General features: G+C 57.3%; 1 protein-coding gene across 9 annotated transcripts; it reads left to right on the top strand.

Moving 5' to 3' along the window:
• The first annotated feature begins 1,047 nt into the window (after nt 1-1,047).
• SMTN (smoothelin) lies at nt 1,048-21,515 on the top strand. Of its 9 annotated transcripts, none has more exons than XM_019814767.3 (20): nt 1,048-1,171; nt 5,724-5,872; nt 6,262-6,355; nt 6,442-6,520; nt 6,616-6,713; nt 7,638-7,958; nt 8,047-8,119; nt 8,714-8,785; nt 8,866-9,387; nt 9,577-9,749; nt 11,687-11,779; nt 12,892-13,044; nt 13,132-13,207; nt 14,295-14,459; nt 14,557-14,619; nt 14,842-14,908; nt 15,866-16,039; nt 16,228-16,345; nt 16,937-17,088; nt 21,212-21,515. In XM_019814767.3, exons 1-20 carry the CDS (start codon nt 1,121-1,123, stop codon nt 21,360-21,362), a joined length of 2,844 nt encoding a protein of 947 aa, XP_019670326.2. In that variant the 5' UTR covers nt 1,048-1,120; the 3' UTR covers nt 21,363-21,515. The 9 variants fall into 9 exon arrangements, with proteins under 9 accessions (XP_019670326.2, XP_011286052.3, XP_019670322.2 ...); XM_011287750.4 differs by lacking the exon at nt 11,687-11,779 and adding an exon at nt 18,041-18,206 and having other exon boundaries at nt 21,212-21,352; XM_019814763.3 differs by lacking the exon at nt 11,687-11,779 and adding an exon at nt 18,041-18,206 and having other exon boundaries at nt 8,693-8,785; nt 21,212-21,352.
• The last annotated feature ends 32 nt before the right edge of the window (nt 21,516-21,547 follow it).

The following is a 21,547-nucleotide window of genomic DNA, read 5'->3' as shown; positions in this document are numbered from 1 at the left end:
AGGGGGAAGGCATGACTGAGAGATGAATCATTGGGGGGGGGTGGCAATCCTGGGGCCATTTCAGTCACCATACATTAACTAAGCACCTATGGTGTGTCAGGCTGTGGGCCCTCAAATTCCATAGACATGAGGGCTGCAGGAAGAAGGAAGGAGCTGCACTAAGGTTGGGCCAGGATTTAGGGGGCCATTTTGATGCAATGATGGAGCAAAAAAAGCCCCTAGGGGCACTTTGGAAGGGGGCTTCAGAAGCCAGAAGTGGCCAAGATTTTGATTAAATCCGTTCCTGCTCTTTGGGTCTTTGGAATCCTACTTTCCCCTTGTGACAAATCCCCGCCCTCTCCAATCCTCAGTTTGCCTATCCAGAGGCTGGACGTGTCAGGTTCTGTAGGCCATTCTAGCTGGGGAATTCAATTCTAAGTGTGTAAATTGGCAGGAGGAGCCGGTTGCCTGGACACCTGGCTTCATGAGGTCTGGGCAACTGGCATCAGGGGGAGGGCAGGAAGGGGAGGAGAAAAGAGGAGTGTGTATAGAGGGCTGCCCTCAAGAACTGGAAGACAGGAGGTTACCTCCGATGGATTAAATCACCTGGGGTAAGGAGGGCAAGTGGCAGCAAGGATTTGGATATGGGCTCAGCCCACAGAGACTGAGCTTTTGGTCCGAGTGGGGGCTGGGCAGGCCCTGGGGATGGGTGGGTGGGGCAGGAAATGAGTCTGGCAGGCACCCCCTGGTGGTGAGCACGGCTGTGGTGGACCTTCTCAATCCTCTAAGCTCTCTGATGCTTAAGACAGGGTGAGGGCCCAGTTTAGGCCACACAGCAGGCTGGCATTGAGTTCGCTGTGCTGGAACCAGGGACTCCCACACTTGGTTTAAGTTTTTCAACATACCACCCTAGGGCAGAGAGCAACCCCCAGCCAGCAGCCACAGGTAGCAAGAATGGGACACCAACAGATTATAATGGGTTAGAGAAACTGAGGCACAGGGTCCAAGTGCCTGTGGTTTCTAGAGGTCCCAGCAGGCCTGATTCATGTCTGTCCCCTGCAGATTCCTTGAGCTGGTGTCAGGTGCCACAGGCACCAGGGATCTCACCAGGAGGGGACGGACAGAGCTAGGAGCCATCGTGATGGCAGATGAGGCCTTAGCTGGGCTGGACGAAGGAGCCCTGCGGAAGCTGGTAAGTGGCCCGATCATCCCTGCTGTGATAACAGGCAAGCCAGGTCAGAGGCAGGGCCTGTCCAGGCTACCTCTCAGCTGACAAGAGGAGGGGAGGGAGGAGGGGGGAGGATGAGGGCTCAGGGGAACAGGGCTAAACCTGTTATGCATGGCTGATGCAGAGGACCCAGTAGCATGTGCCTGTCTGTGCCAGGTGCTGAGGCCTGGTCCCTCCCAGTCCCCCCACTGCTACCACCTGTTTAAACAGTAACTGCTGAGGACTCGCCCATGTGTAACCACAGGTGTGGGGAGGCTAGATTTTCTCTCCCAAGCAACAGCCTGGGCAGTGTCCACCCCTGGAGGCTGGCCCAATGATAATAGTAGCAGCAATGATTAAAAATGCCAGGGCACAGTAGGGGTCAGGCTGGGTGCTAGACCATCTCACAGAATGGTCACAGCAGCTCCAAAAGCCAAGAGGGCACTGTGGCTCAGAGAGGTGAAATAACCTCCCTTAGGGCACCCTGCTAAGGAAGATAGAGTGCCAGGATCCAAACAAACCCCAAAGAGGGCCATGGGGGACCATATCTTGGGTAAGTCAAGGTCAGAAGAGCCCATAAAAAGAGACAGGCTTTGGGGGCCCTTATAAGCTCTGTCACTTCCAGTCTGTCATTTTTTTCTGAGCCTCAGTTTCTTTACCTGTAAAATGGGAGCTGGAGATGTGTGCAAACATATATGTAGGTCCTAGAGTTGGCATGGGGATGGAATGAGGCATGGGCCCAGATCTTAGGGTGGAAGAAGGATGGGCCCACTCTTTCCTCACTTTCTTGAGGCCCTATCTAACCATAGCCTCCCCCCTCCCCCATTGCCATGCACAGAAAGGCTTTGGGGCAACAAAAGAGGGCAGACATGTACCCACGATCAAAGGCAGGGAGCTGCAGCACTGGAGGGGCCAGAGCTCTGCGCCCACCCTCCCAGCTCCGCCCTTGACCCTTGTGAGGGTGGACAGTGGAGGGGGAGTGGGATTAAAGATTTACCTTTCCTAAGAGAAAGCAAGTGACCTACCCACCCCCATACCATTCTTCCGGACGCAGGGGTCACTCGGCAGTGTCCAGTGCTGCCATAACCTACCCAAGGCAGTCAGACCAGCACCTTAGACTCTCTGGGTGTCTGCCATCGCCACAGCCAGCTGTGTGCTGGATTGGTTTCCCAGGGGTTCCCACCACGTCAGCTCGACCTCCCCCCTCAGGTCAGGAAGTCAGATGGGGGTAGTAGACGCAGAGCGTTCCAGAAAGAAAGCCAGGTCCCCGCGCATCTCCATCTCTAGGGGTCCACTCTGAGGCTCAGGGTTCTCCAGTCGCCACTCCCTAACCCCATGCAGAGTTTGGGTGCTGGGTTTTCAGAGAAGCCAGAGCGGTAGCTGTAATCGGCCCAGCCCCGCCCCCTCCCTGGGAAAGGACTAAACCACTCGCTGCCCCTCGTCTGGGGGCGGCAAAACCGCCCAAAGTCTTTCGCACCCCCAGACCGGTTCCTCCACGGCCGGCGCCCCGCCATTACTTCGCCCGGGCATTGCCGAGGGTCCCGCCCAGAGCTCCGGCCTGGCTCCCGCCGGCCTCGTGGCAAGAACGGCGGCGTCCCAAGCCGGGCCCCTCCCCGCGGGGTCGGGCCTTATAAGGGAAAGCTGGCCGGCGCCCCAGCTTCAGGCCGATTGGGGACCCGGGCAGCCGCTTCCGGCCTCCGCTCCCGCACATTCCTGTGGACGAGGCGGGGGTGCCTGCGCGGGATGGGGGCACTTGGGGACAGGCACGCCGCGTGCCCCTCCGCCACATACCGGACGCCCTCCTCCTCAGTCCCGGGTTCAAGTTCAGGCTCCGACGCTCCCTAGCTGGGTGACCTAGGGAAGCTGCTTAGACTTCGATTTCTTCGATTTCTGAACTTCGATTTCTTCTCCGCAACGAGAGACATTAAAGCAGGCGGTGGTGGGGGGCTTCCTGTCTGGCTCCCGACTGGGCGCCTAGTGCTGGGCTCCCCGGGAGAGGCGTGGGCCGTGCCCTGCCTGGGAGGGCGGGCGGTTCCGGAGCCTTCGGACCTTCAGCGCCCCCTGGCGAGGCCTCGCTCCACTGCCGGCCCGTCCCCCATGGGACTGAGCGAATGCCTGGAAAGTCTCCTGTATTGTGCTAGTGAGGAGACTGAGGCCCAGGGAGAGCCAAAGCGGGTCAGACCCCACCCCCCACTCCCAAACGGCGAGGGCAGAAAGGCCCGGAGACCCGCCCCCCAGGAGGAGGAAGTGCCCTCTTTCCTCCCGGGAGAATTTCACTGGGCAGTTTCAGAAACCGCCCTATCCCCTTCCCCTTCCCTCTGGTGGACAATGGCGCTTTGTACTTCCTTCCCTCCCTCCCACAGCCCCCTCCACACACAACGGTGGGGCCTGAGAGGGTAAGGAATATAGGATGCACAGCAGGGTTACTGTGGGCAGGCCTTTGCTTTCAGGCCCAAAGGGGAAAGGTCATGCTGGGGAATGATCAGTGGAATGAGGTTGTCCTTCCCCCAGCCCCATCCCACTCACTTGGGGAGCGTATCAGACAGGCACCAGGGACTTCTACTTTCCAGATGGGGATAGTGAGGCTCCTAGGGATTACAGAGGTAGCCAAGTTTCCACATCAGGCTGTTTTCAGAGATAAGAACCCAGTCTCTGGAACCCAGGGCATTGGGAAGGGGTACCCAGGAGACAAAGGGCTAGTCATTTTATCTCTTAGCCTCTTTACCCTCTGTCTGTCTCTGTCTCTACCCTCTGGTTTATCTCTAGTCTAGACTAGAGAGGGTTCCTAACATAGTATGCCAAGGTCCTTGAGGTACCCACCATGGCAGACACACCCCAGCAACAGAGCTATCTTCAGCCCAAGGCAGACTCTGGAGTCCTAGAAACCTGGGTTCAAATCCTGGCTCGGGTCATTTGGCCTTTAGCAAATGACTTCTCCCCACTGAGCCACAGTTTCTTCATCTGTCAAATGGGAGTAATAAGGTACCTAGGGTTTCTGTGAGATTAGGACAAACTGGGGACTCAGGACCTGTTAGATAGGTTCTCAATGTAACTGATATCTCGTATCTTGTACTCTTTTGCCCTTGCCTCTCTCTCCTTCTGAGTGGCTGGAACCAAGGAGGGGGTGATGTTTACTGCATGTACAGCTATGAAGGGGGGACCCCAAGTCACTGCCCCCATCCCCATCCACTGCCCTGAGGTGGGAGTCATTGTTCCATTTGGCAAATGAGAAAAACAAGACACAGAGAGGTTAAGGACATGCTCCTGACCACCCAGCCAGGACTGGACTGGAGCTGGAGCAAGCTGGGGGTTCTGGCCTGAGCCTCAGGGACCCTCCCATAGCTCTTCAGCAATGTGGAGCCTGAAGGAACCATGGAGGGATCTGTCCCCCAGGGCTCTCCCTACTCTTTTCAGACTGGGACAAGTGATGGCAGAGTTGGGCCAGCCCATGCACCCAGTTGTAACTTGGACCCCCACCCGGGAACAGGAAGGAATGATGGGGGAGGAGCTATAAAGAAAGGAAGTAGAGGGTTCCTGGACCCTCCCCCTGAATGATTTGGGGAGTGGGGACAGAGGAAATCACTTTGCCTATACTTGCTCCTATTTGGCTCAGGCCCATACCGGGGATTTATCTCAGCCATTATCTTCCTGGGGTCCCTGTGCCAGTCCTCTCTCTCTTGAGATTGGGCTGGGGAGGTGGGTGGTAGCAGTGTAGGGGAGGCAACAGAATTGACTGACTCTGCCCAGAAAAGGTGCCCTTTCCTGAGAGTGGTTAAACCAACCATCTCCAATTTCCCAGGAATTAAGGGGCTAAGAAGCTGGTGGGAGCACCTGTCCTTCATTGATGCCCTCTCTAGGGCCCTGGGTAGACTCTAATGCAGCTCTATTATCTGAGGGACTGACCTTCCTACTCTGGGCCTTGGCCCCTTTGACGGTGGATAGTGCTGGGCCAGTACAGGCAGGAAAAAATAGCCCCCAGCCAAGCAATAAACTAGGACTCCTGAGCACCTGCCCCTGCCTCAGTTTTCCCATCAGTCCAGTGTGGATGAGGCTGCCACCCCCAGCAAGACTGTAGTGCTTTGGGACTAGAACATGGGAGTCTTCCTTGCTCACAGGGTGGACTCCATCTGCCCTAATCACCCTTCCTTCCCCAGGGACACTGTTGGGGCCCTGTAGGGTAGCCTCCTTCTTCCTGCAATACTCCCTGGCCCTTGGGAATTTGATGAAGGACTCTGAGTGACAGGAGTTGAGTCTCAAGAAGGAGTGCCTGGCTTGGCACCTGGCACAGATGGGCAGTTGCTGGCTGCCCACTCTGTGAACCATAGTGCACAGTAGGCTGTCCAAGAGCTCTGGTTCCATAAGCCAGGTCTCCCTGAGACCCTGCGTGGGTGGGAGGGCAGGCTCGTGACAGACATGTGGCAGAGAGAGTGGAGACAGACCACTCATTGTGGCCCAGGCCAAGCTGTGGGCAGCTGGTGCCCGCCCTCCGCCCCTGGCAGCCAAAATGATTTGCCCCTCACCCCCGCCTGCCCCACAGTTGGAGGTCACAGCGGATCTGGCAGAGCGGCGGCGCATCCGCTCAGCCATCCGGGAGTTGCAGCGGCAGGAGCTGCAGCGTGAGGAGGAGGCCCTGGCATCCAAGCGCTTCCGTGCTGAGCGGCAGGACAACAAGGAGAACTGGCTGCAGTGAGTGGCCAGGGAGGGATGGTCATGCAGGTGGGAGGAGTATGTGCCAGGGCTCGGCTTGTGTTGTGCAGGCAGGCACGAGCACAGGTGTGTCCGCTGCCCACGTGGGTGTGCAAATGGCAGTATAGGCAGGCATATGGAATATACAGGGATGTTTATGGGCATGGACCACTCACCAGTCATGGAGTCCTGGACACACCCACGTAGATAACACGTCTGAGCCTGTGGTATTAGTGCTCATGTACATGGGCATGCATGTGCCAGCATGTAGCCAGAGGGTGTGCTTAGCTACCTACTCCTCTGTGTACCCTGTCCTGCCCCTACCCTCAGCCCACATCCTCCATGACTTGGCTATGGCAGTAGGAGTTATAGTCATGATGTCCCTGCAGCTCTCAGCAGCAGGAAGCGGAGCAGCAAGCTGCTCTGGCGCGGCTGGCAGGGCGGCTGGAGTCCATGAATGACGTGGAAGAGCTGACTGCGCTGGTGAGGCCCAGGGCAGGGGATGTGGCAGGGCAGGGGAAGACCTGGACTCCACAGTCCAGCACCTGTGGCCTGTTTCTCACCCATAGCTGCGAGGTGCTGGTGAGTATGAGGAACGCAAGCTGATCCGAGCTGCCATCCGCCGCATAAGGGCCCAGGAGATTGAGGGTATGTGCCCTGCCCTGGCCCTACCCTGTGTACTGCTGCATGCCACCCACAGCACCTGCTGGCCACTCACCTGACATGTTTTCCTTCCCTTCCAGCTGCCACGTTGGCTGGGAGGTTGTGCAGCGGGCGTCCCAACAGTGGCTCAAGAGAAGAGAGCAAGGGGCGGGCAGCACACAGGCTGGAACGGTGTGAGGTAAGGAATGTGAGCAAGGTGGGCAGGTAGCCCAGTGTCCTGTGCCCACAGATGCTAGCAGCACAGAGCACCTACTGGTCTTTGCTAGACTGGTACCTCATGGGGTGGGGAGGTGTTTGGGGGACACTATCTCACACCTCTGCCTAGTCTCTTGGATAACCTCTGGCCACATGTCCCCCAATCCAGACTTTGTACCTTCCCCTCAAAGCCAGACCGTCTACACAGCTCCTGAGTGTGTCTCCCTTACCAACTTGCTGGCCTGCCTGCTTCCATAACTACATTTCACCCCACCATGGCCATCCAGCCTGCACTCAGTAGCCAGTGCAATGTCCCTGAAATGCAGCTCTGAACCTGACCTCCTTAGCTTAAACCTAACCTGAGGCTGTCCTTCTCCCTCCAGACAGCCCACATCCTTAGCTTGACTCTACGTATCACACCCCAGCTGACTCTGTGGAGCACTGTTCTCCAGGGAGTATGGGTGAGAGGTCAGGCCATGGAGGTTCCTTCAGTGGCCAGCAGAGGCCGCTGGTCCCAGTTCTTGAAGGACTCCCCCTCCCCGCCACCCCGCCACCCCGCCACCCCGCCCCAAGCTGCCCCCCCACACACACACACTCTGATTAACCAGGCCAGGATCAGGGGTCAGAGGCCTCTGCTCCAGGGATCTGTTAAGGTTGGGAGTCCCCAGGAGGTCTCCTGTCATCCCCAACCCCTGGCATAGTATCTAGTCCTCTTTGAACCACGCTTGACCAGGCAGTGCCAGGAGGTTAGGAAGTGAGTATCAGAGACCTCCCATGGTGTGCCAGTGCCCCTGCATGTGCAGGTGTGCCCACAGGAAGCTATGCCTAACCCCTCTGCTTTGCATGCCCTGCCCTGGGCACCTGCCAGCCTGGGGAGCCTTGACTGCATCCTGTGGGTCTCCCACAGGTGCCGGAGCGAGAGAAACAGAAGCAGCAGGCAGAGATCCCAGAGCCAACCCCAACCCCCCAGGGCACCAGCCGAGATGTGACCACAGTGACACTCCTGGTGCAGGCCCCACCTGGGGGCACACCCAGCTTACCTGCCTCACCCGTCAGTTCACCTACCACTGCTTCTCCTGAGCCTCCACTAGAGCCTTCTGAGGCCCGGTGTCCTGCTGCTGAGGCTGTGGGCAGCCCCGAGTCACCCTCCAGCCCACCCAGGGCCACCAGCCCTGAGCCCCAGGAGCTGCCAGCCACCCCCAGCACTGAGAGGCAGGTGGTCAGCAAGGTGAGTCTGGATGAGGGACAGGGATGCCAAGCAGGTGAGCTCCTCAGTTTGGGAGTCAGGCCCTGCCCATGCTATGTCTCCCCTGCAGCTCCTGCCTGGCCCCACAGAGCCCCCAGCTGTCCAAGGCCCCACCAAAGGTCCCTCCGACACAAAGAGAGCAGGTGAGGGTCCCCATAGGGGTAGCTATAGGCCTCCCCTTCCCTGTCTGGAAAATGGGCTCTAATGCCTAGACAGCTTCAGCTTCCTCAAGAGGAAGCAGTCCCTAACACTCCTCCCACTGCCCTGAAGTGTCCCCACCCCCAGCCTGGCCCTCCCCAACCCCCATCCCATGGCCAGAGGCCTCCCTGCAGCCTTGAAAGGCAACGGGCCTCAAGCACATTCTTTTCCCCAATAAGGGAGTGCACCCATCTCCCAGCTGAGGCCATGGGCAGTGCTGGACAGGGGGGGGTGTCCTGTATCCCCATCAGCAGGAAGGATCTGGGCACCCTTCCTCCAGCCTAAGCCTAGCCCAAGCCCCCAGGAGTGTCCAAGTCATCCTAGGGTCAGTGCAGGAGGAGAAGGAGGAGCCTATAAGAGAGATACAGCTGAGTGGGGAGGCCAGGAGCTATGGGAGGTGCAACATGGGACAGGGAGGCTGGAATACAGGAAGGGGTTGGGAAGCTGAGGAGGTGTGGAGGAGAGACTTATGAGAAGCGGAACTTCCATATCCACTCTCCTCTGTCTTTCCCCACCTGGCCATCTCTCCAAACTGCCAGACCTGGCTGGACCCCGTCCCTGCCAACGCTCCCTGTCCATGCTCAGTCCCTGCCAGCCAGCCCAGAACCGAGGTACTACCTGTTCCCACTATTGCAGACTTGGGGCAGTCCCTGTCCCACCCAGTCACTGATAACCCTCCTGTCCCTTCTAGAGCCCACCACTCTTGCCAGTGGACCTTCCTCATTCCAGCGGGCTGGCTCCGTGCGGGATCGTGTGCGCAAGTTCACATCTGATTCTCCTATGGCTGCTGGGCTTCAGGAGGGTCCACCCCGGTTGGTCCTGGGTCCCTCGACCCCCACAAGACTCCTGGGCCCCTCCCACATCAGCACTACTCCTGCCTCCTCTTCCAACAGCTCCTCCTCACGGGGCCCCAGCGACACCTCCTCCCGACTCAGCAAGGAGCCACGAGGAACAGCCAGGCCCCTGGCCCAGCTTCAGAGCTGCCCCCGGGAGGAGGGCCCCGGGAGGCGGGGCTTGGCTGCCAGGCCCCTTGAAAACGGAGCAGGGGGGCCCGTGGCCCGCTCAGAGGAGCCCAGTGCCCTGCTTCCTGTGCCTGTCGGCACTGCCGAGCCAGGGGCCAGTATGAAGACCACATTCACCATCGAGATCAAGGATGGCCGTGGCCAGGCATCCACAGGCCGAGTGCTGCTGCCCACAGGCAACCAGAGGGCAGGTAGGCCTCCCCCCTGTCTCCCCACTGCTGGGGATGAGCATTTGCAGACAGCTCTGCATATAGAACGAGTGCTGTGGTCAGGCTTCAGGGTGTCTCCAAAGGATGTGCTGGGAGCAAGGGGCACCATTAACCTTGGCTGGCATTGCCCTCACCCCAGCTGATCTAACAGTGGCCCTTCTCCTCCTCCAGAACTGACACTGGGACTACGGGCGCCTCCCACCCTCCTTAGCACCAGCAGTGGGGGCAAGAGCACCATCACCCATATCAGCAGCCCTGGGACCCTGGCGCGCCTGGGTAGCGTCACTCACGTCACCAGCTTCAGCCATGCCTCCCCTGATAGCCGGGGAGGCTGCGGCATTAAGGTGAGCCCCTTCTTACCCCACCAGCGTCACCATCCATCAATCTTATATAAACTGCTTCAGGATGTAGGGCTAGCAGGATTCCTCTGCTCCATTCCTCCCCCACTGAACACATGGGGAAACTGAGGCCCAGAGAGAGAAGGTGGCTACCTACAGTCCAGAACCAGTTGGTGGCAGAGCTAAAGGCAGACCCTAGTGTACCAAGCCACTAGGTGTGTCAGAAGCTTACTCTGTACTGGCCTCAAGCTTCTCACATGCTGATCTCTGGTCTTTAGTCCAAAATAGGTTGGTTGATTCCTAATGAACAGATGGGAAAATTCAAGCTCAGAGAGGATGGTGAGGACTTGCCCCCTCTTCTGATGGCCCCAGTGCCCCTGCTCCTACTCCATACTGGAGCTCAGCCCCAAGAAGCAAAGCTGCTGATCTGCTCATCCAAGATCAGCCTAGCCTGTTAGGAGATTGGAGATTAGTGATTACCATCTGCGTCAACATCTCTGGGGGAGGGGGGGTTGAACAGAAACATTGATGGGGGGACAGGCAGGGGGTGCCAGTCAGGTGAGGCAGCAGCCTAACAGGTGCCACGGGAACTGAATACGCTGCATCCCTCCATTATTCATTCCTGAGCCTGGGATCAGCTGGCTGGAAGCTCAGCTGGGGAAGGGATCCCCAGTGGGCCGCCTGACTCTCCAGGTAATGTCCTCTGTGCTGCACCAGGGACTGAATGGGACTTTGGTTGAGGTGAGATGGCTAGAGCCAGCTTTGGGCCTTCTCCGGGGTAACAGGGAGAGGGTGGGGGGAAGAAAGCACCCTTACCCCCACAGAGCAGGACTTAACTGCTCTCTGCCAAGAGAGTGAGGGGATGGTAGCTGAGGCCCTTGGGGTGGGTGGGAGGTGAAACAGTGAGCCCTGCATGTGATACCACTAACGCATCTCAATTTCCCCATCTAGAATCAAGGGAAAGCAGAAAAGTACCTAAAATGGGCTCAAAGTCTGTGGTTGTATCCAAGCACCACAGACAGGCCAGAGGATATTTATCTCAGGGATGAGATGCTTGTTATAGCAGATTGCTCAAAGTCCCGCCTCTCTGTGCCTCCATTTCCTCCATTTGTTCAAGGATTTCTAAAACAGCATGGCATGAAGGCAAAGGAGTGCAGGCTCTTGGAGTCTGGCAGACTGGATCCTCACAGCTAATGCAAATGGTAGCCCAGGCAGGCCCATTTATTGCTTCCTGCCTCAGTTTCCCCATCTGTGGGGCATGGGGCCCTGGCCTAGGTAATTCTTCAGAACCTGTGCAGCTTTGCTGTGTTGCCAGTCTGTGATCTCTGCACGGCCAGCACCAGGCCTGGCCGTCTGCCTGCTTGGACAGGCCACCCCTCCCCCACAACCCCCTCCACAAGGAGCCCAGAATAGGTTTCTATTTGGGCCACAGCCCCAGCTGGCGGGTGGCAGGCTGGGAGGCTGGGAGGCCAGCAGGGGCGGAGCAGGCCCACTGCCCTTGCCTTCGCCCTCAGGCCAGCTGCAAAGACTCTGACACTGCCAGCCAGAGGCAACTGTCCCTACCACTGTCCCCATCGTCATCCCACCACAGAGCCCCTGCCATCACCATGCCGGGGGTACCAGGGCCCGGGTCTGAGCTGGCTGCAGCCCTTGAGGAACGATTGCACTTGGCGTTGGAAGAGCTGCGGGCAGTGGCTGAGGCAGGGCGGGCGGCAGTGACCCAGGCAGCTGAGGCAGCTGCCTCGGCCATGGAGCCAGTGGCCCGGGCAGCTGAAGAGCTGCGGGTGGAGACAGCAGCACTGAGCCGGCGGCTGGATGCACTGGGCAGGCAGGTGGAGGTGCTGAGCCTGCGCCTGGGGGTCCCACTTGTGCCTGACCTTGAGCCTGAGCTGGAGCCCAGTGAGCTGCTCCTGGCTGCTGCCGACCCCGAGGCCCTCTTCCAGGCGGCTGAGGATGCCGGGACCCCTGTGGCCCACCCGCCTGCCTTCAGCACCCGCCGCCGCTCCTCTGCTGGCCCTGCCCGCAGCAGCAGTCTCGTAAGTCCCTATGGGCTGGGGGGACAGGGGTGGTTTTGAGCAGGTTCTGCCCCTGCTGACTGACCTTTGGTGTGCCACTACCTTCTCTGAGCCTCAGTTTACATATCTGCAGAGGGGACTGGAGTGCTAGTGCTCTAACACTCAGGCAAGAGAGTGCCAGGCTCCTGGCCCTGAGGCATGCATGGCAGCTGCCCTAGCAGCCCCTGGTCAGGGCCCAGTCCCCACCCCCACCCCTACTATGCCCCAGTCAGGCTGAGTCTCCCTAGAGCAGCTGCCACCTCAGCTCTCCTTACCCTTACAGCAGACTGAGAGACCCTGCCAGGAGGAGAGGGGCTGTGATAGTTGGGCTGGGGGCTTGTCTGCAAGTGCTTAGAAGATGTCCTGGGAGGGGTAGGGTGCTAGGTTGGGGCCACAGGCCCTTTAGAGGGTAGTTCCCAGTATGGAGCAGGGAGCAGGAGCAAGCTTCAGAGAGGACTTGGCTCTGGGCAGTCCCAGTCAGACACCTGGTCAGGAGCCCAAGGGCCCTGGTCCAGCCCCTTTGGTGTGTATGTGTGTGTGTGTGTGTGTGTGTGTGTGTGTGTGTGTGTGTGTGGCATGTGCTGCCTGGGCACTGGCCCAGGAGGGCTCAGGCCTTGGGAACTTCCAGGACAGAGCACAGCCTGCTTGGGAGGAGGCTGGGAATGAAGCAGCAGAAAGAACTCAGGTTTAGGAGATAAGCTCAGCTCAGACCCCAGGCTACATCACACTTCTAGGACTGTGGGCAAGTCATGCAGCTACCCTGAGCCTCAGTTTTCCCTTGTGTTAAATAGGGACAGTAAAATCCCTAGTGCTTATACAATGCTTACTACCAAATGAAAATCACCGTTATTGACGCTGTTAATTATATTAACGCAATTCCACGTACACGGGAAGCCCTACAACAAGGCTGTCAGTGCCTCTTCTCTGAGTCTGACACCAGACGACCATCTTTGCACAGGCAGTCTGACTGGTTAGTAGTTATTTCCAAGGCTGTGCCAGCAGACCCAGGGCCTGGTCCCCTAACCATTGGCATGGGCATGGTTGGTTTTGCCCATACCCCTCCTTAAAGTCCATGCCCACTCCCCACCCTGCAGATGGAGCCAGAACCAGCAGAGCCCCCGTCTGCAGAAGTGGAAGTGGCTAACGGTGCTGAGCAGACCCGGGTAGACAAAGCACCAGAGACGCGGAGTCCCCTGAACACTGAGGAGCTGATGGCCATCGAGGATGAAAGCATCCTGGACAAGATGGTATGGCCAGATCTGGTGGACTAGGGGTTGGCAGGGGGCAGGGACCAGCAGGCACCAGGTGGGTAATGACAGGGGTTCTATCTGCAGCTGGATCAGACTACAGACTTTGAGGAGCGGAAGCTCATCCGGGCTGCGCTACGTGAGCTCCGACAAAAGAAGAGAGGTAGAGAGCCTGTTGCCCCACCCTAGATCCAGTTGCTCCATTCCCCAGCTGCTCCCTTTACTCTGGGGTCCATTCATGGACATGCTAGTTCAGTACCTGCCCTACCCAGCTTCTTCTTTAGACCCAAATGTTCCCTTGCCTCCTTCTCCCTGGATCCAGCTTCTCCCTTCCTTAGCTACATCTCTCCCCCTGACCACCCCAGTTATACTGTCCCCAACCAGCTTCTCTTCTCCTTCCCAGTCCCAGGTACTCCCTCTCCTAGCTACTCCTTCTTGGATCCCATTGCTTCTCCACCTACTGCCAACTACTCCTTCCCTGAATCCAGATACTCCTCCCAGCAGCTGCTTTTCTCTCCTTGAGTTCCACTGATGACCACTGTAGCTCTGCCCCTACCCAGCTTCCCCTTCTCTGAGCCCAGCTACTTCCTCCCTGGACCCAGCTATTCATTTGCTTGGATTCTAGATTTATTTCCTTCTCTAGATACTCTCTGAATCTAACTGCTTCCTCCAGGCCCCATTGATGGCCACCTGGCTCCTATGCCTGCCTACCTACTTCTTTAGGCCCAGTCACCCCTTTTGCCAGCTTCTCTCTCAACTACTCTTTCCCCGGATTGAATTACTTCTCAGGTACCTCCAATTACTCCTTCCTTGGATCTAGATATTTCTTCTTCTAGCTGCTCTTCTCCCACCTAAGACTCATTTAAAGACCCACTCAGCTACTAGCCTCACTCAGCTTCTCCCTCCCTGAATTCTGCTACTTCCTCACTGGATCTGCATATTCACTCTGGAAGCTACTCATTCCCATAGAAATTCCCTTCTTGGATCCAAATACTCCCCCTTTGAGTTCAGCTCTTCCATATTCCTTTGTTTCTGCCTGAGTCCATTGCCACACACCACCTCTCCCCCACCCCCTGCCAAGTTATAGCTATCCCCTTACCCTCAGCTACTCCTAGAGAGGGTTCTTGTCCCCTGTGTCTTCAATATTTCTAACAAGTTGCCCCCCCCACCCCATCTTGTGTGCCCGTGCATATGTGCTCTGTGGGTGATGGGTGGCCCTTCTGGGCATGCATGGGGCATCCCCCACCCAGACCAGCGGGACAAGGAACGGGAACGGCGGCTACAAGAGGCACGGGCCCGGCCAGGGGAGGGCCGTGGCAACACAGCTACTGAGACCACCACGAGGCACAGCCAGCGGGCAGCCGATGGCTCAGCTGTCAGCACTGTCACCAAGACTGAGCGGCTCGTCCACTCCAGTAAGAGGCCAAGCAAGGCTCAAGGCTCCAGGTGGGAATATATCCACTGCACTGGCCCCATGGCTCATATTCTTCCTCTCATCCCCTGCCCCTCCAGATGATGGCACACGGACGGCCCGCACCACCACGGTGGAGTCGAGTTTTGTGAGGCGCTCGGAGAGTAAGGCCGCCTGGTGTCGCCCTGTGCCTGACTGCCTGCCCACCTCCTCAGACTCATCCTCAAGCTCTGTCTCCGTACCTTCATCTGTGTGTCTCTCTGTCCAGCAGTCACTTTCTCTTCTCTGCCTGAGGCTACCACCATCCCCCCCACAATAGCCCCCTGCCCCATCTCCTGATGTCCAGGCCCAAGCCCTCACCCTGCTCCTCTTCCCCTTTATTGCAGATGGTGGTGGCCGTACTATGGTGCAAACCAAGACTTTCTCCTCTTCATCATCCAAGAAGATGGGCAGGTGAGCATAGGTACCCATCCCTAGACCACAGAGGAGTCAGTGCCACATAGGACCTCACTATATACCCATTCTGCAGAGGGGTAGACCAAGGTGCTTTAAGGTGATAAGCATACAGCCAGGGAGAGTCAGAGTAGGAGTCAGACCACTCCTGCTCCCCTTATGATCTCACCTATTCCTCAGCCACACCACTGAGGAGGCCAGAGATTTGCTCAGGGTCTCACAGCTCTTAGTGGCAGTGATAGCATTGAGCCCTTAGAGAGGCCTGCCTGCCAATGAGCTGCCTGGTGGCACTGCCACTTCTCAGTGTCTGCAGACCACATCCCATGTCACAGAGCACCTTTGCACTTTAGCCCCATGAGGGAGGAGTACACCTCTATCATACAGAGTGTATCAAGGCTGTTAGGAGCAGAATTCATACTGGAAACCACAGGCGTCCAAGAACTCTGACTCAGAAAGACCTGTATTCGTGCACTGCCCCCCATGCCCTCTGAAACCTGAGGCCAGGGGCCTGTTTCCTCATCTTTAGTGGAAATAAGGGTCCCTCCCTCCTTGTGAAATTTAAAATGGCACATAGGAAAGGCTCAATAGACATAAGATGATGATGATGATGATGATGATGATGATGATGATGATGATGATTATGCTGGTAGGTATTATTGGTTGCTAGTGCCCAGAATCTGAACTCATCTGTAACTTGATCATGCAGTGAGCCTTCTCAGAGAACTGCCCCCAGGGCCAAGTCTGTTGAAGGAAAAGAGTGGCTCCCACCTTCTTCACCTTTGAGCCTCAGTCTACCCTGTAAAATAGACGTGATAAGGACGACTCCCTTGCGGGCCGGCTTGTGGGTTGTGGATATACCACAGAGTGTAGAGTCTGGAGCACGACAAGTCCCTTCCCTTGGCAATTGGGGGTTGAGGCTCAGGAGCGGCCTAACAGTCGCCTCCTTATCCCCCCCAGTATCTTCGACCGCGAGGATGAGGCCAGCCCACGGCCCGGCAGCCTGGCCGCACTCGAGAAACGCCAAGCAGAGAAGAAGAAAGAGCTGATGAAGGCGCAGAGCCTGCCCAAGACTTCAGCCTCCCAGGCTCGCAAGGCCATGATTGAGAAGCTGGAGAAGGAAGGCGCCTCTGGGTGAGCGACAGTGGGCGTGGTGGGGCGGGGCCTAATTAGTGCATGGGGCGGGGCCAGAAACGGGAAAGCGCTGTGGGAGCAGAGCTGGGAGGGGCCTGAAGGACAGGGAAGGCGGGGCCTGGAACCCACTGGGTTGGCCACCAAGGCAGCCTTGTGACCTGCCTGACCTGCCTGACGTGCCCCTGCAGCAGCCCTGGTGGACCCCGTGCAGCCGTGCAGCGTTCCACCAGCTTTGGGGTCCCCAATGCCAACAGCATCAAGCAGATGTTGCTGGACTGGTGCCGAGCAAAGACACGTGGTTATGAGGTGAGCTCTACAAGGCCAGGCAGCCCGGCTTCTTTCTCCTACCCCCAACCCCCACCCTGCAGCTCCGCACCTCCCTCTTGGCAGAACTCCTCACCCCCTGTGCTTTTCATAGTCCCCATACCTGGCAGGGACGATGGAAGCCCTCTTTTGGGATGAGGAAACAGGCTCAAAGGAAGACACACAACATACCCTAGATCCAAAAATAAGTGATTAAGTGGGAGGACCTAATGAGGGCCCAGTTCAGAGCCAGACCTCACCCTCCGAGTCCCCCCTCATTGCTCTTGGGGGTAGGGGTGGAGGTGAGGGGGCTTGGTAAATTTCTGTAAGTAAGGAAAGGAGTGAAGGAGACATAACCATGGTCTTAGCTGGGTGGTACTGGGCCTCCTGGTTGCTCTGTGACTGTAAGTAGTAGACAAGGGAGTTGACAAACTTAATTAAAGGATGCTCATGTTCCCACTGCCCATCCCCTGTGCAGCCTTGGGCAAGCTATAGGGCCTCTCTGACCCCAGTTGCCCTATGCCTGGAATGCCAAATGCTGGGGGCAGAGAACTCATAGGGAAGCTGACCAGTCCTCCCACCACCCATACGTAGCACGTGGACATCCAGAACTTCTCCTCAAGTTGGAGTGATGGGATGGCCTTCTGTGCCCTGGTGCACAACTTCTTCCCTGAGGCATTCGACTATGGGCAGCTCAGCCCACAGAACCGGCGTCAGAACTTTGAGGTGGCCTTCTCATCTGCTGAGTAAGTGTGGGCCCCAGTCCTGCTGGTGTCAGCTGGGCATCTGGGACTGGGCATCTGGGCCAGGCCCAGCTGCCCCAAGGCCCCTTGAAGCTGGCCAGCTGCACTGTCAGACAGCGGCTGAGACCCCTTCCCCAGAAAGCCCCTGTCCTCTCCACCCTGCCCACCTGCTGCTGAGTGTGCCAGGTGCCCGCCGGAACGAAGGAGCCGCCGGCCCGCCTACCAGCCCCGGCCAAGGCCCACCAGGTGGCCCTGTCCATATCCCCTCCATCCTCCCTCTGCCCCTTACTCCCTCTCTCTCTCCCTTTCTCTGTCCTGCTCTCCTCCCACTATCACCAGAGCTTCCTGCTCCCACGGGATCCCGGCTGGAGATTCCAAAAGGAGGCTCCTGGCCTGGGCACCGTGCCCATCCAGCCTATATAGGTGTTGCCAAAGGCTTATATAGGACATTAGCAAGCCCTCCACTTTGGAATCGTTGCCCCGTCTGCTCACCTCACCCTCAGCACCCTCCATCTGTCTTTCCTTCTCTCCTTTTCTCTTTCTGGTTACCCCAGATTTCTTCCTCTTCCTCCTCCCCCACCTCCTTTCACGCCTCCCTCACCTCCCCTCCCTGGGGCACAGCCCTCCTCTCCAACCTCAGTGCCAACGCCATTGCCCCCCACCCCATTCCCGCTTTCCCCAAGAGTTCTCTGCACCTGTGACTGGTCTGGCCCCCCACCCCTGTCTGCATTGCACACCATTAGTGATGGGTAGTGAGCGGCACGTCCACAATGGGAAAGAGGCATGCGGGGGGGGCCGGCAGACTGCAGCACCGAGAACGTAACTGAACTCTTGTCTCTGTGTGTATGTGTATGTGTGTGTCTCTGTGTTCTCCCCTTTCTCTTCTCTGCCTCTTCCCCCTCTCCTCTCCTGGGCCCTGCCTCCCTGCCCCTTCCCGGCCCCCTACCCTCCCCAGGACCCATGCGGACTGCCCGCAGCTCCTGGACACAGAGGACATGGTGCGGCTTCGAGAGCCTGACTGGAAGTGCGTGTACACGTACATCCAGGAGTTCTACCGCTGTCTGGTCCAGAAGGGGCTGGTAAAAACCAAAAAGTCCTAACCCCTGCTCAGGGGCCCCACGGTGAGAAACGCCTCCTCGCCTACCTGCACTGTATGCTGGAATCTGCTTAGAGGGGCCCAGAGAGAGACTGGGAGGTGGGTGGGAGAAGCAAGGGGACCCCAAGAAGAGCCAGAAGGAGCCAGACATGGCCCTGTCTTCTGGTAGTTCAGGGCCTAGCAGGCAAGACCATTCTTTTAATGGGGCAGTGATGACCCACATGAGCAGGACTGAGATGGAGGAAGCCCAGGAAGGAACCCCAGAGGAGGTACCTGACCCAGTCTACAGGTCCAGGACAGCTATCTGAAAAAAGTGCAAACCAAGCTAGGATCTGAATAACAAGTTCAGGCTAGAGGAGGGAGAGGGAGTCCCAGGCAGCAGGGTGAGTCTATGTACAGGGCTGGGGGCAAGAGAGATGGAGAGTGTAGCATACATACTCAGGAAGGGAAGGAAGTTTAGTCTGGGTTTGAAGGGGAGAAGAGAAGGAAGTTTAGTCTGCATATGAAGGGCAGAAGGGAAGGAAGTTTAGTCTGGGCTTGAAGAGGAGAAGGGGCCACAGGAGTTTGAACTTCCTCCTAAAGACAGGAGTCATAAAAGATTTCCAAACAGAGAAGGGGTCTGGTTAGCATTCTAGAACAGTGTCTGGATGAGGGATGGGGGTGGTGAAGGAATGTGCTAGATAGCTGGAGCAACTTAGAAGTAGGAGAGGCTGACTGATGGATTCAGTTTGGGGGTAGGGGGAGAAGGAGGCTCAAGAAAGCCTACTAGGCCTCAGGTTTGGGCACTGGGGAATTGGTGGTGCCACACTCCTTGGAGAGCTCAAGAGCAGGGCCAGTATAACAGGAAGATGTTTCTGGTTAGGGTTCTGGGTCTTCAAATCAGCTATGACATTTTCTCTCTAGTTACCTTACCTCATGGCTACAGTAGGAATTTAGGTCCTGAGCTAACCATTCCAGACAAGTTGTTCAGAGAAGGGAGAGAGTGGCTCAGAGTCTTGGAGGTTTTAGGTCAAGAAACTGCTGGAAACTAGAACTCCATATTCCCCACTTAGAGGCTCTTTTCTCTACCCCATCACTTTTCCCAGCCATTGTGCAGAGAGAAGAAAAGTCAAAGACCCAGAGGGAGGGGATTCCCCAAATGAGTCAGGGACAGAGCTAGGGATGTACTCAGATGCCCCTCAGGGCCTGGAGCCATGTGGGGGGCAGCCCACATGTGTACACATCCACCCATAGATAAGCCGTGCAGGTGAGAGGAGGATGGGTTTGGTTTTGTCTCCAGGTCATATATGGACTTACAAGCTGCTGCCCAGCAGACTGGCCTGGAGGGAAAGGGGCCCAGCCCAGCCCTGATCCAGTTGGAAAGTGTGACTCAGCTGTGCTGTTGCTCGAATTGCCCTCTGTTTGGCCTGTCACTGGGGCAGCTGAAGCCCTGAGCTGTGAGCCCCAGTGTAAACAATGGCTTTATAAGGTCTCCAGGGAAGACACCAGAGGTGGGAGGGAGCTCCACGCTGGGGAGCCCAGGATCCCTAAAGAGATAGCCACAGTTTGAAGAAACTGCACAGAGAGGCTGCCTTCTTCACCATAGTATAGCTGGGAAAATAAGTCCGGTCTGGGGCAGAGACACCAAGGGCACATAGCACATAGGCAAGAGTCAGAAACCCCCTCACTCATCTAAGTGCTCCCAAGGTCTCAAATGAGGCAGAGAACTTGTTGCTATAAAGATGGGAAAGTTGAGTCGCAGAACAGGGCAGGGCTTTATCTAGCACACACAGGTGATCAAGGGTACAGTGTGGACTGAAACAGAGGTCTTCTGCCTCCCAAGCTGCTTTATGAAGGAGTCTAGGTGAGCTAGGAGTAGGCTACAGTCCTACCATGGTCCCAGGTTTGACCTTGAAGGCACAAGATGGAAGGTAGTCCTGGGCCCTTTGGTGTGTTACCGATAGGAGCTGTTCTTCCCTGTATGCTTTCCCTGCCAAAGGAAACCCAGTTAACGTGGACTTATGGGAGGGGGCAAGGCAGAAGAGGACTTGCTCTGGGAGAGGAGGGGAAATGGAGCCAGGGAGCAAACTCTAGCTTTAGAGCTCTGGGGCTGTCAGTTGCTTAGTAGCTGCAGTCCATTCAGCCCAGAGTGGGGAGATGACTCTTCAGTAGGGAAGAGGGGCTCCAGACAGGTGTCAACACCCAGGGCTGGGGCACTTAAGTCCCAGGAGGCCCAGCCTTGTACCTACCAAGCTATGGGAACTGAAACAAATGAATTCTGCTCTGTGACTCAGTCTCCCTCTGTAAAGTATGGCTGGAACTCTGGAGGATGACAGATGGATGGTCCCACTCTTGAGCGTGTTGTAGGTGTCCTGTCTGTATTGCTTGGGACCCTCATCTGCTTCTCCTGCTCTACCCAAGGAGGGGGGTAAGGGTTAAAGAACTACACACACACACACACACACACACACACACACACACACACTGTCTTCTATCTCCTGTAGCAGGATGGTCCCCTGGGGCAAGGACAGGGGTTCCCAGGCCTCTCTACAGGAGGTACCAGGCCAGGCATCTGAGAGATGCCCAGAGGGTCACTGGGGCGGGTCCTGGCTGCAGAGAAAGATGTGCCATTGGTAAGGCCCCTCTGGATTCAATGGCCCAACCCAGAAGCTTTTGCCAGCTAGAGTGTGCCATTGAGGGTATGCAGGAAGTGGCCCTCCAGAGAGAATATGGGTGAGGTCTGGAGTCAGGAACCTCCAGGGCTAGGGGTAGAGACCCGGACCCTGCCCGGAGTGGGATGGGGCATGGCTCTCCTCCCATCTCCACCCACACCTGCTAGGCCTAGCTCCCCATAGTGATGCTTCTAGGCTTGGGTCAGTGGGCCCTGGGGTTTCCTGTCTTCCCAGAAAGCTTTTATCCCTTCACTCAATCAAGAATCTGGAGTTTATGGAAGACCAACAGGCTGCAAGCAGTGAAAAGACCTCCGGATAGAGGGTAGCCACAGGAAACGGGGCCAGCACTGATAAGTACCCCCGTGCCCCCTTCCTGCAGGATGCTGGTGGACTGCGTGCCCCTGGTGGAGGTGGAGGACATGATGATCATGGGCAAGAAGCCCGACCCCAAGTGCGTCTTCACCTATGTGCAGTCGCTCTACAACCACCTGAGGCGCCACGAGCTGCGCCTGCGCGGCAAGAATGTCTAGCCTCCCTGCCGGCACGGCCAGCCTACGGCAAGATGACCCCACCATCCAGGCACCATCCCCTCCCTCTGCGCCTGCCCACTGCTGCCCTGTCTGTCGCGACACCTTGCCCCGCATACACACACTGCGTTTTGATAAATTATTGGTTTTCAACGACCCTGACTCCTCTCAGCCTGTCTTGGGGGTTG

The sequence above is a fragment of the Felis catus genome, chromosome D3 (genome assembly GCF_018350175.1).
Source record: "Felis catus isolate Fca126 chromosome D3, F.catus_Fca126_mat1.0, whole genome shotgun sequence".
NCBI classification, from domain to species: Eukaryota; Metazoa; Chordata; class Mammalia; order Carnivora; family Felidae; genus Felis; species Felis catus.
The sequence above is the reverse complement of the archived record's forward strand: the minus strand, read 5'-3'. Positions and strand labels throughout refer to the sequence as shown.

Excerpts from the sequence above, each read along its gene's own strand:
- SMTN (XM_019814767.3), top strand. The coding sequence starts at position 1,121 with ATGGCAGATGAGGCCTTAGCTGGGCTGGACGAAGGAGCCCTGCGGAAG. Across the intron at positions 7,959-8,046 it reads AGAGGCAGGTGGTCAGCAAG|CTCCTGCCTGGCCCCACAGA; the intron begins GTGAGTCTGGAT and ends TCTCCCCTGCAG. Across the intron at positions 11,780-12,891 it reads CTGCCCGCAGCAGCAGTCTC|ATGGAGCCAGAACCAGCAGA; the intron begins GTAAGTCCCTAT and ends CCCACCCTGCAG.